The 13,458-nt window shown below is 40.7% G+C and overlaps 1 protein-coding gene and 1 long non-coding RNA gene across 2 annotated transcripts; one reads left to right on the top strand and one right to left on the bottom strand.

The window, feature by feature from the left end:
• Positions 1-395: 395 nt before the first annotated feature.
• Positions 396-6,626, bottom strand: LOC128093711 (uncharacterized). The gene is made up of 2 exons (XM_052711382.1): positions 2,178-6,626; positions 396-2,114 (listed from the first exon to the last, which is right to left on the bottom strand). The coding sequence occupies exon 1, from the start codon at positions 5,447-5,449 to the stop codon at positions 3,554-3,556; it is 1,896 nt and encodes a 631-aa protein (XP_052567342.1). The 5' UTR covers positions 5,450-6,626; the 3' UTR covers positions 396-2,114; positions 2,178-3,553.
• LOC128093713 (uncharacterized) lies at positions 2,868-11,399 on the top strand. Its single transcript, XR_008212695.1, has 2 exons — positions 2,868-3,009; positions 6,620-11,399. It is a non-coding gene; the product is annotated as an uncharacterized LOC128093713 (long non-coding RNA).
• The last annotated feature ends 2,059 nt before the right edge of the window (positions 11,400-13,458 follow it).

Here is a 13,458-nt window from a genome sequence, read left to right as displayed (position 1 = left end):
ACCCCTGAATGCCCGCCAAAAAGTCATTTTTGTTACATCCTAATCTTTATAGTAAATTCCTTAACTGGACGGAAATAAATATAAAAAAAGCATTTTGGAGGCCCATCGGCTACTACCTTCCCTGCTCGCGAGTCATATTCTGTGTGTATGACGACAATAACGACGATGATAAATTGGGCTACGGCAAAATCTATATTACTTTTAGTTTTATAAAAAGTTTATTAATCAAAGTTTTTAAAATTTCAACAAGTTTCTCACTTGATATTTAACGTCTGAACAGTAAAATAATTATTTATATTTTTTTATTCTTTCAGAAACTTACGTGGAAGGCTCGTGCAGGCGTTGCCGACAAAATTAAGAACAATGACGCTGTTCTTCAAAAGTGTGGATTCCTCACGTCTGAGTTCGAGAAGAAATGGAAGAGACCTATTCTTAACTCTCAAAAACCTAAGCTAGGCAAAAAGAAACGCCAAGCTGCCACCAATGCCTAATGTTGGCTCAGTTGGAAAATAAGTTGCATTAAAGATGATGCAAGTAACACACATTAAAGGATGTTTTCATTAATTCGTTTATGTATTTTAAATCCCTTTTTATTTTATCTTATAAAATTGGTCCACGTCATGGCAGAAGGCAATTATTATTGAAATTAAATGTACCTAAAATGTTTTTCCGTGGAAAGGTAGCTTAGGGGACCCTTTTTTGATATCTGTAACCTAGAAAATATTTCACCGAAGGATTTTTGAATTTTTGTTATTTTCAGTTTTTAACTGTATAAATGGAGGCGCACGGTACTTTTGATTACTTTGCGGCTGCACCATCAAAGGGGTCGTGCATGAAATATTTCTCAATATTTAAGGCCCCAACCACCCCTATAAACCATGTATCGTGTTTGATTTATGAGTTAAGTTTATAAAGCATCAAATAACTTTTTTGTAAATATGTTAAGCCATAATTTGCATTGTGAAATATTTCATGGACGACCCCTTTGATTAGTATCCATTAGACTGGGAAATTTTCAAACACAACCTCCCAAAATTTGGGAGCGATTGGCTCAGCCCACACTTTGCACAAAGCGATTCAATTTTGTATAGGATTTAATATAAAAAAAAAACAACTTTTTTGTATTTTGATTTTTATAATTTTCAGGTTTAACTAAAATTTAAAACCAATAACGTAGGAGTGTAGCCTTGAATGTTCTCTAAAACTTTCCCGAAGAAGGTATGGTCTCTCTTATGAAAAAAGATATAAAAAAAAATCAAACCATCCACATTGTGGCAAATGGGCAGTATTCATGATTGCTGAGAGTCGCAGGACTCTCGCCCTTTGCTATTAGTAAGTATCCAGCAAAGCAAAGGGTATAGCATGTATTTGATACTGTCAACTCCCATTCGGCTGTGTTCTCGTCGCTGTCATATTGTAAACTGGAGCCGAGAGAGGTCCTGTTGTGAATTCTAGTTGGAGGTGATCCGAAGATCATTGAAGAAGGTAGAATTCGCACGACACGAAGGCACGAAGGATAGACCATGTCTTGGGGGGTGAAAGGATGATAGGATTTAGTGATAATACCACAATTTTAATATTTGTTATTCTCTCTTATTTCTGGTCTGAGTTCTAAGTGTTGTAGACGTCTTCCACTATACAGAATGAGATCTTCTTTCTATCAATTCCTGTATTTTGAAAAAGGTGATGCGCCGAATGTGGACATATAGTTTATCACACTTACTCCGTACGGTGTGAACGTGAAATGCTGTATGTTTGCAATTGGTGCATTGGCTATTTTCAAAAACAAGCTAGATTTTTCCTTTTGTTTTAAGATAAAATTTAGTAAAATCTATCCATTTATTTATTTTTCTATTGCTATAACTTGTCCCTTACCTGCAGGCCAAAGATTGATACCTAAGAGCATGCAATGGCACTGACCTTGTTGCGTGCTCTTCGGTTGACGTCTACGTAAGGAACATCCTGGAAGGAGCGCAACTAACTACATCCGTAGTTCTGTTAGATCATCCGAATTATCTTGATCAGAACAGTATAGCTCTGGTTCCTTGCAAGTGTCCTATTGACTGGCTTGGCAGCACTGGTCGAGTGCGTTTGCCTTTCGAGTAAGAGCCGATCTAAACGCGATTTTTCGTTGTTAATTTAGCGTAATGACTCTCAAATAGTGGTAAAAAGCTTACTTCGTACGTCTTCGAATACAAGATAGTGAAGGTTCCTAGTTTTTGTGTGATTTTGAAGTGTTTAAAAATTTGCGTTGGGTGATCCACGAGGAGTTTATTTTTTCATTGTTTTTGATAGTGCGTTGCAAACTTCATCGGTTGTGCACAAATCAGACGCTACCAGACGTCACTCTCTCTTTCCTGTAGGGCAGCGCGCTGTCAGCTGTGGGAAAGCTTCAAAGTGACATTTGTCTCGATCGGTTCGCGTGTGTTGTTGTGTTGGTTTGTGTTTGAATTTTTATTACTTTCCCAAGCATTTTAATTTTTGTTATTACCGATTTAAGCGCTTGCATCGAGTTTTGGCTAGAAAGGGGACAAGTTTAATTCAGGAAGCAATATTTTTATATGATGAATGGGCGTACGACATGCTCTGCCCAAAAAGTGCTTGAAAAATTATTCGATGCGAATTAGATTTGTGTTTTATTATGTCAAGTAGTGAAATCCATTTTTCGAAAATTTTGTAGTGGTGGAATGGAAGTATAAAAGAAATTATCGTGATTTTAGATAAAAAAAAAGTGCGTAAAAGCGATTCAACAAACTAGATAACATTGGTGTTGTTTGAAAGTGAAATCTTTTTAAGAAAAGAGAGAAGAGCATGTTGATCGTAAGTTGTGGTTTGGAAATGTCAAAAATTTGGTCTGAAAAGGAATGGTGAATTTAGGGTTTATTTGCCACAAAGTTGTTGAAGATGGCAAAACAAGCACCGATGAGAAGTTTTTCGGGTGAGTTCGTTTCATGTCGTCTGCGTGTATTTGTGCGTGTGTGAGAGGAAGAGAGAGATAGAGAAAAAAAAGTCAAAGTAGTTATGTCACAGACATAACCGGAATGGCGTAGACTTACGTAAAATTTAGATATGTGGACATGTGGGTTTTCCATATATTAATTTGAAGAATTAGCTATATATATTGGAAGGAACACCCATTCGAACGGCAAAGAGAGGAAAGAAAGAGACGAAGGAATTTTAGCGAGCCGAATGGGGAGAGGGGGAGAGGGGGCATAGGGGTTGGGGGCGAGAGCAGCCTCAGAAAGTCAGAAAGCTGTGCAATCTGTCGTCCCCGAAGACCAAAATTTGTTCCTGAAATTTAAATTCAAATTAGCTCGCTGCCTCGTCCCGGGTGGGACGAGGGCAACTCTTTCAACACTAGAATTTGATGAGACGTAAATTTTTGTAGCCCCAAACGTACCCACGGTGGCCGAGGTGGTACGCGGGCACAAAGATGATTAAATTAAACGATTAAAAGGACGAGACTTGTCCGGCTAATAAAAACGCGTGTTGTTTGTTCTCTATCTAAACTGTTATGATTTTATTTCCTCTTGGTGACAACTGTCAATCTTTCTCAACGCACTGTCACGACAGTCGCGGCTTGACAGGCTTGGCTGTCAACCGCGAGTCCAGTGGCGTGTGGAAAAGGTGCGACCTTCCACTGTTGCAGTTGGCTCCAACATCCCCCCGCTTTAATTGAACTGGTACGGGTCGAACCACTGCAGAATCCTTCAACCTTGAAGAACATCATGGCACCGGTACCGATGGCGCAGGTCCGCTCCTTGACGACACGGACTGCTGGGGTGATCGTGATGTTGGTAAGAGGTTGTTGAGATAGCCAGAGCCCGAGCGCAAGAAACGTTCCAGACTCCCCGGCCGCTGCGACTGCTATCTTCACAGTTTCTGGTTCTGGATCCCAATCGGCAGGACTGCGTGGCTGGGCAGCATGTGGTTCAATTTGTCGGTCGTCCATCACATCGTTGCTTCGATCGTAGTCCACACCTGTTGACCACTGCCTTTTGCTGTCAGTGTACTTCGAATACACCGGATCGTGTCGTGCAAACATTCGAGTTCGCTTCGTTCGCTCGCTTGTAAGAGCTGATGACGTTGTTGATGGTGGCGGTTCAAACTCCAATTTTGTTCGAATGCGCTCCAAAATCGCTTCAGAAGGCGAAGCACAGCCGACATCCTGTCGGTTCGGAATGCTTCCGTACGCCTTCGGACAGACTTCCAGCACTTGCATTTGGATTGTGGTGATGCTCCTCCCCGCCTTGTTCTTGTGCATTGCTAGCGGGTCCTCGAGGTCATCAAGGAGACCATAAATCCTCCACTGTCCAGCCAGCTTCAGTTCAGTCAGCTGCTGCGACGCTTCCAACACTGACGTCGTGCCTGGTTGTTGATGTTTGTACTGGCGACGAGATTTGTACTTGCCTTGGAGCCGCTCACCTTCCTCCCGCACAACCAGTAAACGCTCCGGACTGGCCACGGGTGAGAAGAACAGATCTTGCTTGAGCTGGTTCAGCACTTCATCCAGGGGTCGATACTTTGCGGTTGTTCGGCGTTCCGCACTCCGGAACCCAGGTACCACGTCCGCTGCCAGCTCTCTGTCGACGAAACTGCTCAAACAGCCGGAGTCCACCTTCATCACCGCCTTGAAAATACCACCGATTGGAGATGAGTTGCCACCCTGTTGCGAGATGTTTACGTTCGACAACTGCGATGGTCCGAAACCGTCAGTCGTGTCGCAACCAAACAACTGCTCACGTGTCGCCCGGGCCAGACCAACGAATGTCCACCCGCCGACGGTCATCTCGTAGTAAAACTTCCCGTCAACCTCCAGCATTTGGGCCGCAACTGCTTCCGCTACGGATGTTGACGTCGGCTGACAGCCGACTTTGCGCCACGTTCTAGTCGATGCTTTGGTGGTGGCAGATCCCGTGTCAAGATTTACACGAGCCGACTTGTTGTTTACAATCGGCACAAACTTACGGCGATCTCCATCACTGCCCGTGTTGACATCCTCAACGACCGAACTGGCGATGTTGCTTTCCTGCTGCTCGAACCTAACCTCCTCAGCCCTCCTGCAGTTGCCCAACGTGTGGCTCATTTTTGCGCACTCCTGAGCCTCCGGGTGCGGCGAAACCTGCTCGTTCACCGCCGCGACGATGTTTCGCAGAACGTGGCCTTGACGCTGCATAAATTCCAGCTGCTGCTGCTGAATCCGTGCCAGCTGAAGTCTGACCACCTCGTGTTGCTGCCGAAACATCTCGTGCACATAACCTCGCTGTTGTTCCAGCAAGCGTTGGAGTTCTGGCGGAGGATGGAGAGGAGAACGGATGAACGCCTGCTGATGTTGCCCCGCCGCGACTTGCCCGTCCGACACCGGCTGCTGCTCCACTGGCGCAACGCCGCCCGGCATCTGCTGCTGCTGACCCGCCGGCTGCTGGTCCATGGAGGACGCACCGTCCATCTCGCGTCCGGATCTTTCCCGGAGAAAACTTTTCCGCGTGGGCGAAATTTCGACCGAGAAAACTCGGTCAAAACAATCACCGAGTCGCCACTTTTGTAGCCCCAAACGTACCCACGGTGGCCGAGGTGGTACGCGGGCACAAAGATGATTAAATTAAACGATTAAAAGGACGAGACTTGTCCGGCTAATAAAAACGCGTGTTGTTTGTTCTCTATCTAAACTGTTATGATTTTATTTCCTCTTGGTGACAACTGTCAATCTTTCTCAACGCACTGTCACGACAGTCGCGGCTTGACAGGCTTGGCTGTCAACCGCGAGTCCAGTGGCGTGTGGAAAAGGTGCGACCTTCCACTGTTGCAGTTGGCTCCAACATAAATCTTTCAAAAGCGCTCGCCGCGAATGCGACGAGCTAGTTGGATGTCCCGATTGTTTAACAACCAAGGCTTGACCCACGAGAGGCTTTTCGGCGGAAGGCAGCAGGCGCGCGCCTCATCTTGTTGATGCCTCGTCCCGGGTGGGACGAGGGATGGGGATTGAAGCACCTCCGAACCACAGCAACCACGAAAGATCCTAACGGTCCGGCCATCGAGAGGCAACTGGCTGACGGTGACGACGAGAAGGCGATGCGCACTTCTTTTCCAGTTCTGGTCCCTCTCTCCTGCTGCTGCTGCTCTGGTCTCTCTCCTGCTGCTGCTGCTCTGGGCTGAGCTTTCCTGCTGCTGCTGCTGCCGGTCCGACGTCTGAGACGTGAATGATGGAATGGGCTCTGGCGCACGTTCTTATGTATGATTTCGGCCCGCTACTTCCCCTCCTTTTTTGCGACCGACATTCGGTCGCGTTGCTCGGATGATTTTCCCCTCAAAATAGGTACTTGACATTCCCGTCCGTGAGTGGGAAGCGCTCATTTTGCTTGCAAAATCTCTGCATTTTGAAAACATTTTAAAACATTCAATTGTTTCAATAGTTAAACTATTTTGCCAACAATGAAAGTTTTATAGCAAATTGCTGAATAATTTTCGAATCGAATGGCACATAAATCGTGTCGATTCGATTAGAGGGAAGGAAGATATAAGCGTTTGACGGATGACGCAGTAATCCAGGGCCTTCGGCCCGGGTTTTTTGGAATGACACCCCAGTACCTTCGACAAAGACGTAAGTCTACGTCAAAAGATAGTATAATATATTGATTCGGTGCTGTTAAACGTTCGCGTCGTGGTCGGTTCTCCCCGCTAAGTAATTTCGTCGTTATCGTTTCGTACCACCGGTTTGTCGTTATCTTCCAATATGATTAGATCTGATCGCAAAGTTGTTTATTTTTGTTCGGCTTCGATTCGGGCGCATTTGTTTCTGTTTTTGTTATCCAGTCAGCCTTATTGTAATCATCGGTTTTATCTCTTTTCCGCGCGCGGTTGATTCGACTTGGCATTGCTTTTTGAATATTTTTCTCATTCTTCTCAATGACTTACTATGTTTTTGCCGCGAAATAAATAAAAATCGGTCGATAATTAAAAATGTTTCTCTTGTGATTAATGAGATCATCTAGATTGGGTGTGTGTCGCAGTCGTCACGCAGGATTTTCGTTGCCGTTTCCGTCTTTGTTGTCCCGAGTCGCGAATGATTTGTCGGGCCGAAACGATGTTCGGTTTCGTTTTCGTCCAAAGTTTGTTTTGCCACGTTTACCGTCGAGTTTGCCACGCAATTTGCATATTTTTATTTTTATATTTTTTCATTCAATATTTAATATGTTTTCGCAAATCAAAAGTCCTTCCCATAGCACCAATGCTCGGAAGGCACGCGATCGATTAAAAAACTTTCTAAATAATTAATATTGTATCTTTCCGCAGCCGGCTGCCTAAGATTTTAAAAATTCAACCAATAAACAAATTGCTTATGGTCGCATCACCTACCACAGTGAATCCTGACCTCATACCCATCTTACTAACCCCTCAAAACTCATGTGATACTTTGTCGGAGACGCAGTCGATTTGGCGGTCCCATCACTCAAGTATCGGACTAACATTCCCATCCACTTCCCCGTGTCTTACCACTGGTCGTGGCCGGCGTCGGTATTGATCAGCAAGATAGGGACCTTTGAAAATTGCGAAGGGGTGATGATTGGTTCCTACTTTTCATCTGTGGTCCACGGAGCAATGATTGGGGGTCCTGGTCAATAACGAAGTAGCAGCTACGGGTAGACACCAATGCTATGCTATGCTATGGTTCCTTGCAAGTGTCCTATTTTCTTACCTCCACGTTGGCTTGGTTTTCATGATGACCTAGCTGGTGGCCTGTGGAAACGGATCGTTAACCTTTGACCACCGCGGGTCAGAGTCGAGACGGCAAAAAGAAAGGGGCGCGACAATGTGGGAAAGGGAAATAATTTGTGATTGTAGACGGTATTGTTTTGATTCGCAGTATGTTGAGTCAACTGCTGTGGATGTACCTGAAACATCGCACAACGGGGTTTCTCTTCTCTTCATTCTCAGCTACCACCTATCTCCTATTTTTATTTTTGCTCTATTGATTCCCACTTTTTCACTGATTCTTCTATTTAATATCATTTGATTTTGAAATAATTAGATGAAAAAAAAAGAAAAAAGAAAAGAAAAAAAAAGAAAAAGAAAAAAAAGAAGAAAAAGAAAAAAAAGAAAAAGAAAAAAAAGAAAAAAAAAAGAAAAAGAAAAGAAAAAAAGAAAAAGAAAAAAAAGAAAGAAGAAAAAAGAAGAAAAAGAAAAAAAAAAGAAAAAAGAAAAAAAAAAGAAAAAAAGAAAAAAAGAAAAAAAAAATATCATTTGATTTTGATTTTACTAACTTTTGATTCTCTTATCTCTCAAAGCATTTCCACTCTTTTTTACCAATTGAGACTGCTGTAACAAACTTTTGCCCTAGTCACTCGGCCACCGAGGGGTGACACCCCTTGAGTGAATTAATCCGTAGTGGTGAAATAATGTCACATGGTCATTTACTATATAATACAACAATCCCTCTCCCGACGGTTCCCCTACACACACCACACACCGTATTCTATAAAAATAACTCGAAGTGGTTGGTACGGTATGTCCCCACTTCTTCTTCTTCCCCTGATGATTCCATGAAATGTGGGTTCCGTTCATAGAATCTGTCACTTGCGGTTAATACAACGCAGTAGGCCGGGCCGCTTTAGTGAGTGTAATACATTTCGGGGGTTCTCGAAAGTACTGCAATCATTAATAATGACAAGAAAGAACTTTAGGCGTAATCTAACCATAAGTTCTTCCCGGATGCTTTCTTCGGACTGGCTGCGCTTGTGTTCGATTAGATTAGATTAGATTAGAATTGAGACTGCTGTAACAAACTTTGTTTTTTTTTCTTAAACATATACTTTTCCTTAATGTACTAGTAATATCAAGTCTATTTATCATTTGCCTAATCTTTTTTGATTTTATTGCGAATTTATTTATTTGAATAATTCTTTATCTGTCATATAAATTATCATTACTTTAATCTAAGCTTGTTTTGTATCTCTATTTATTAACTAATGTCTAATTTTACATCTAATACATCTAGCTTCTCATTTTTATTCTTTAAAATTCGCTCATCATTCTCTTACTATTGATTCTTGATTTTTATAAAATAAATTCTCTTTTACTGTCTATTGTTTTCAATCTTCACCCTTTTTTCAAACTAGTGAGGTTTGAGCCCTTACTCAATTTATGGAATGGTTAAAGGATTAACACAAATATTACTATTGTACTTTTGGTAAACTTTTATAAAATGCTTAGGACCAAAAATTGTAACAAATCACCGCGACAAAAGAAATAGCAACAAATAAACACGACTCAACACTAGGAAAGATTTCAGGAGAAAACAATACACAGTAAATAACAATTAGTTTTTGAATTGAAACTAAAAATAAAACAGTTTTTTGCTTTAATGAAAATTGATAGGCACACTATAAATGGTTAGGCGCTTATACTTACATCAAACCCTACGTAATGTACCACCCCCGGCCGAGTTAAAATGCGTAACCGAAAAAAAAGGTGTGCATGCCTGGCACGAACACTCAAAGCGTGTTCTAGCGTGCTGCTCGTACTGACTCAGAGCAAGGGTGAGATGTAGGTGTAAGGGCAGTGCGTGTTCGTCGGGAACCTGGTGCATAAGATCGGTCAAGGCCCGTTCTTACACTGAAAATTGCGAATTGCGAATTGCTATAACTTGTCCCTTACCTCACAAACTTTAACGACTCTATTCTTCAATCTTGGAATCGCAATACATTATTGTAGAAATGTAACTGCTGAAAAAAATGGTAAGAAATTTGGGCATAACTGTTATTCATACGATTAAGGTTCCACCTAAATCGAATTTTCCGCCCTGATTTTTTTTTACCAAAATTGATATATCTTTAACCAGGTTACATTTAGAACCTCCATATTACCTCATTTTGTTGAAAAATGATTCACGAAGCTAATGAAACCAAAATTGATGAGATTGATCAAATAGTTTTTTCAAAAAATAAGCAGAACTCAAGATTTTTGAACGAAAAACTGCTGTTTGTATGGAAACCAAAAAACTTTTTTAGATGCGTCGATACACTAAAAACACTGTATAAACCATGCTCAGAACATATTGAGTCACTTGGGGACATTTCAAGGAATCGATTGGTAACCGGATTTCCCCGGAAGTTCCTCCCAAAGCGGCCAAAAGTAAGAAGGAAGTTGAAAGTCTGATTCCGGACATTCCCTGTCGTACCGGCATCCTTGCCTGGTCAGGCGTTTGTTGCATGCACAGTAGAAAAAAGCTGAATAAAGATGGTAAAAAAAAAACAGAAAACAATAAAATACTTCAACTTTATCACCAACAACTTTTTGCAAAAATGCTCTCAAGCAGCCATGCCAGATATACAGATAAATCTGTACTATACAGATTTTTCGATCCCAAAAATCACAAAAATCTGTATATTAGCATTAGCATTAGCATTTGGAGGACGCCCCACCACCGGAAGGCTCCACAACGCTTATCCCACTGTTTGGTCTGGTTGTGTTAGACCCTCATCCGGAACAATAATCCAACACGGGAGATACCATGTCTTCATCTTTTGATGAGTGTGTAATACAGCCCAGGGCATAAGGGGGTCCACACCGGGTCCAAGCTATCCTCGGGGAAATGAAGGAATGTTAGTAAACACCTATCTAAAGTGCGCAGGGACCCCTACGTCACCTTAGTGGTATAGATGTTTGTAGGGTGGTTTTGGACTCAATGTTAGTAGGAGAGGTAGAACCCTAGGATATACCCCGAAAGGTATTGCGGGCGAATCAAGTAGAGTTAGTTTTTTTTATTATTAAACTTATACTTGTGATTGTATAGTGTTAAAGATGCATGATTTATATTTTTTATATTTTAAACAACGGCAGAAACAACGCGACGAAGCCGTGCATGATTAAATTGACTGTCGTATTACTAAACCAACCATTATCTCAGGTAAAAGCAATGCTGATTAATCACAGTTTTAACATGTCTGTTGTTAAACTCATTCTATCAACTGTAAGAGTAGAGAGAAGTTTATATTTTCCTTTAAATTATTATATGTTTAAGCGAAATTCGAGGTTGTAAATGATTTAACGCATAATTGATATTTTGATTTTAAACTCTTACAGCGATAAGGAGTAAACATTCATTATTCACTCATTTGTTTTATTTTGAATATAGGATTTAGATGTTTCATTAAAACGACCGATTCAAAAAGCATACTTAGTTAACATTTATCTTTAGTGTAATGGGATTAATCAGCATATTTAAATTATTTTCTTCAAATAAATACAATTAATTAAATTATTATTAGCTGAAAAATATACAGACAAAACACAATCCCTCACTCACTCACACACACATTGATGCTTCCTCGATTTGAAGATCAGCAACTTTCAGTTTTTATGCTAATGCTACAACGGGTTTGAAAATTGCGAAAAGCCTTGGAACCATTTAGCTGCCTCAAGACTAAACAATCCATCAATACTTGTTGAAAAATACTTCGTACGCAACATCTGACTAGTAACACGTTTTCATTTAAACTTATAATTTTTAGAAAAGTTATAAAAATATTGGCATTCACTCTGTTAACGATCAGCACGGATAAAAACTAAATTATTAAAAAACTAAATATTCAACGAAAACTAAAAAAAAAGAAACTGAAAGATTAGCAAATTCGCGACCTGTAAAAATTGGGTACCCTATGCACAATTTTTTACGCGCATTTTAAATGAAGCCAACCTTTTCACAGCAACAAAACTATCATAACTCTGTTTGTTATCCAACAAAAATTTAAGTTAAAATTTGGACAAAAGCTCTTGTGTAAAACACCTACTATCACATTCACCCAATCGCATCCATGCTACATAAATTTACCAACACAAACACTGATCCAGAACGGGCTCACCGAATTCGTTATGTGCAGACCAAATCCATCGTTGCCACCCCGCATGCGCCACCGTTTTAGCAGTGCAGCTTAAGGAAGGGAAGTGACGTCATCGGCAGATCAGCGACGCAACATCTTGCACACCAATCATCTCGCATCCTCGAAGCCAGCATCAAAACAACCCTAATCAAACATCTTTTTCAGACGTTTCAAATGCCATTCTACAAGCACCAGCACCTCGTGTTTTGAAAACTTTGCGGCTGCAGCGCCACAAGGCCACCAACACAAACACACTTATTTAAAATCTCTCTCTCTCTCTCTATCCGTTTAACCACACGCACACAACTCTCAAATTTTTGGGAGCAGCTCTTTTTTCCCTTCAGTTTCTGCAGGGAAAAGCATGCTCTCTGACTCATTTTGATGACACTGTTTCACACTCTCCCTCTCCAACACTCTTCCGCTCTTCCTAGCACTTCATGGAATTTTTTTTTCTTGGCACGGCCGCCATATTGTATTTTGCCAAAATTTTCACAAAAATCACACCTTTGCATTAATTTTTCAACAATTTGGCTTTTCCTTTAGAACAGCTGCCACAATAACTTTCACAAAGCATTTTTCTGCTTTCTGCATTAGGCAATCGGCCCAGATTCCAGTTGTGGCTAAATAATTGCCGAGCCAAACTCGGTCGGTGGATTATAAACTAAACACTTATTTCGCGAAAAAAACGTAATTCCCGGAGAAACCGAACACTTTTGCACAAATTTACACTCTGAATACCGAATAAATCGTATTAAAAGTATTCAAATCAACCAAAAATCGCGACGACACGGGGACAACTATGCTAGAGCGTGCACTCTCGCCGGCGGCTCAACTCGCCCAAAATCACAAAAATCTGTATATACAGATTTAAAAAAAAAATGATTTTATTTAAAAATTTCAACAATTTAATAATTGAATTATGCTTTAATATGATTAAAATGCTTAATATTGTTGTTGAAAGCCTAAAAAAATCTTCTATGACTACGAACTTGACATGATACAGACAAAATACAGATTTATTTTTAAGAAAATACAGATCTTGCTCTCAAGACAATGATAATGAAATCTATTGGTTTTGGTATTATTACACACAATATAGGGCAGCGAATGACCAAGAAGGTTAAAGCTGCCAGAAATAAATGAATTAACAACAACAACAACAACAACAACACACAATATTTCAATAATTTTGGCTAATTTGCATTGAATGATTGGAAATTCCAAAAACAAAAAACGGTTTCTACTGTGCATCTTTTCTAAATATGTTTTGTTGCACGCCGATTGTTTTGTTGCACGCAGTTTGTTTTGTTGCTTATGTTTGTGTTGATTGGTAACAGCTGTTTGGTTCGCGGTTCCAGTCGGATTTCGGTTCAAATTCCGCGATTAGAGGTCGGTCGGTCTTTCTGTAAGTTTTTTGAAAACTTTTTCTTACTCTTGTCTATTCCATAGTTATAAGTAATAATTTTTCGATTGAATAACGATTTAAACACAGCTGAAAGGAACACCAAAACTCTGTTATGCACCTAAATGAACTCATTGTAACTTGATTATTCACAAATAAAACCGAATTGAAATTGAA

Source organism: Culex pipiens, unplaced genomic scaffold (assembly GCF_016801865.2).
Source record: "Culex pipiens pallens isolate TS unplaced genomic scaffold, TS_CPP_V2 Cpp_Un0004, whole genome shotgun sequence".
In the NCBI taxonomy this organism is placed as follows: Eukaryota; Metazoa; Arthropoda; class Insecta; order Diptera; family Culicidae; genus Culex; species Culex pipiens.
This window is presented reverse-complemented; position numbering and strand designations above follow the sequence as displayed.

What these genes read in the sequence shown, in the direction of transcription:
- LOC128093711 (XM_052711382.1), bottom strand. Translation starts at nt 5,449, where the DNA reads ATGGACGGTGCGTCCTCCATGGACCAGCAGCCGGCGGGTCAGCAGCAG.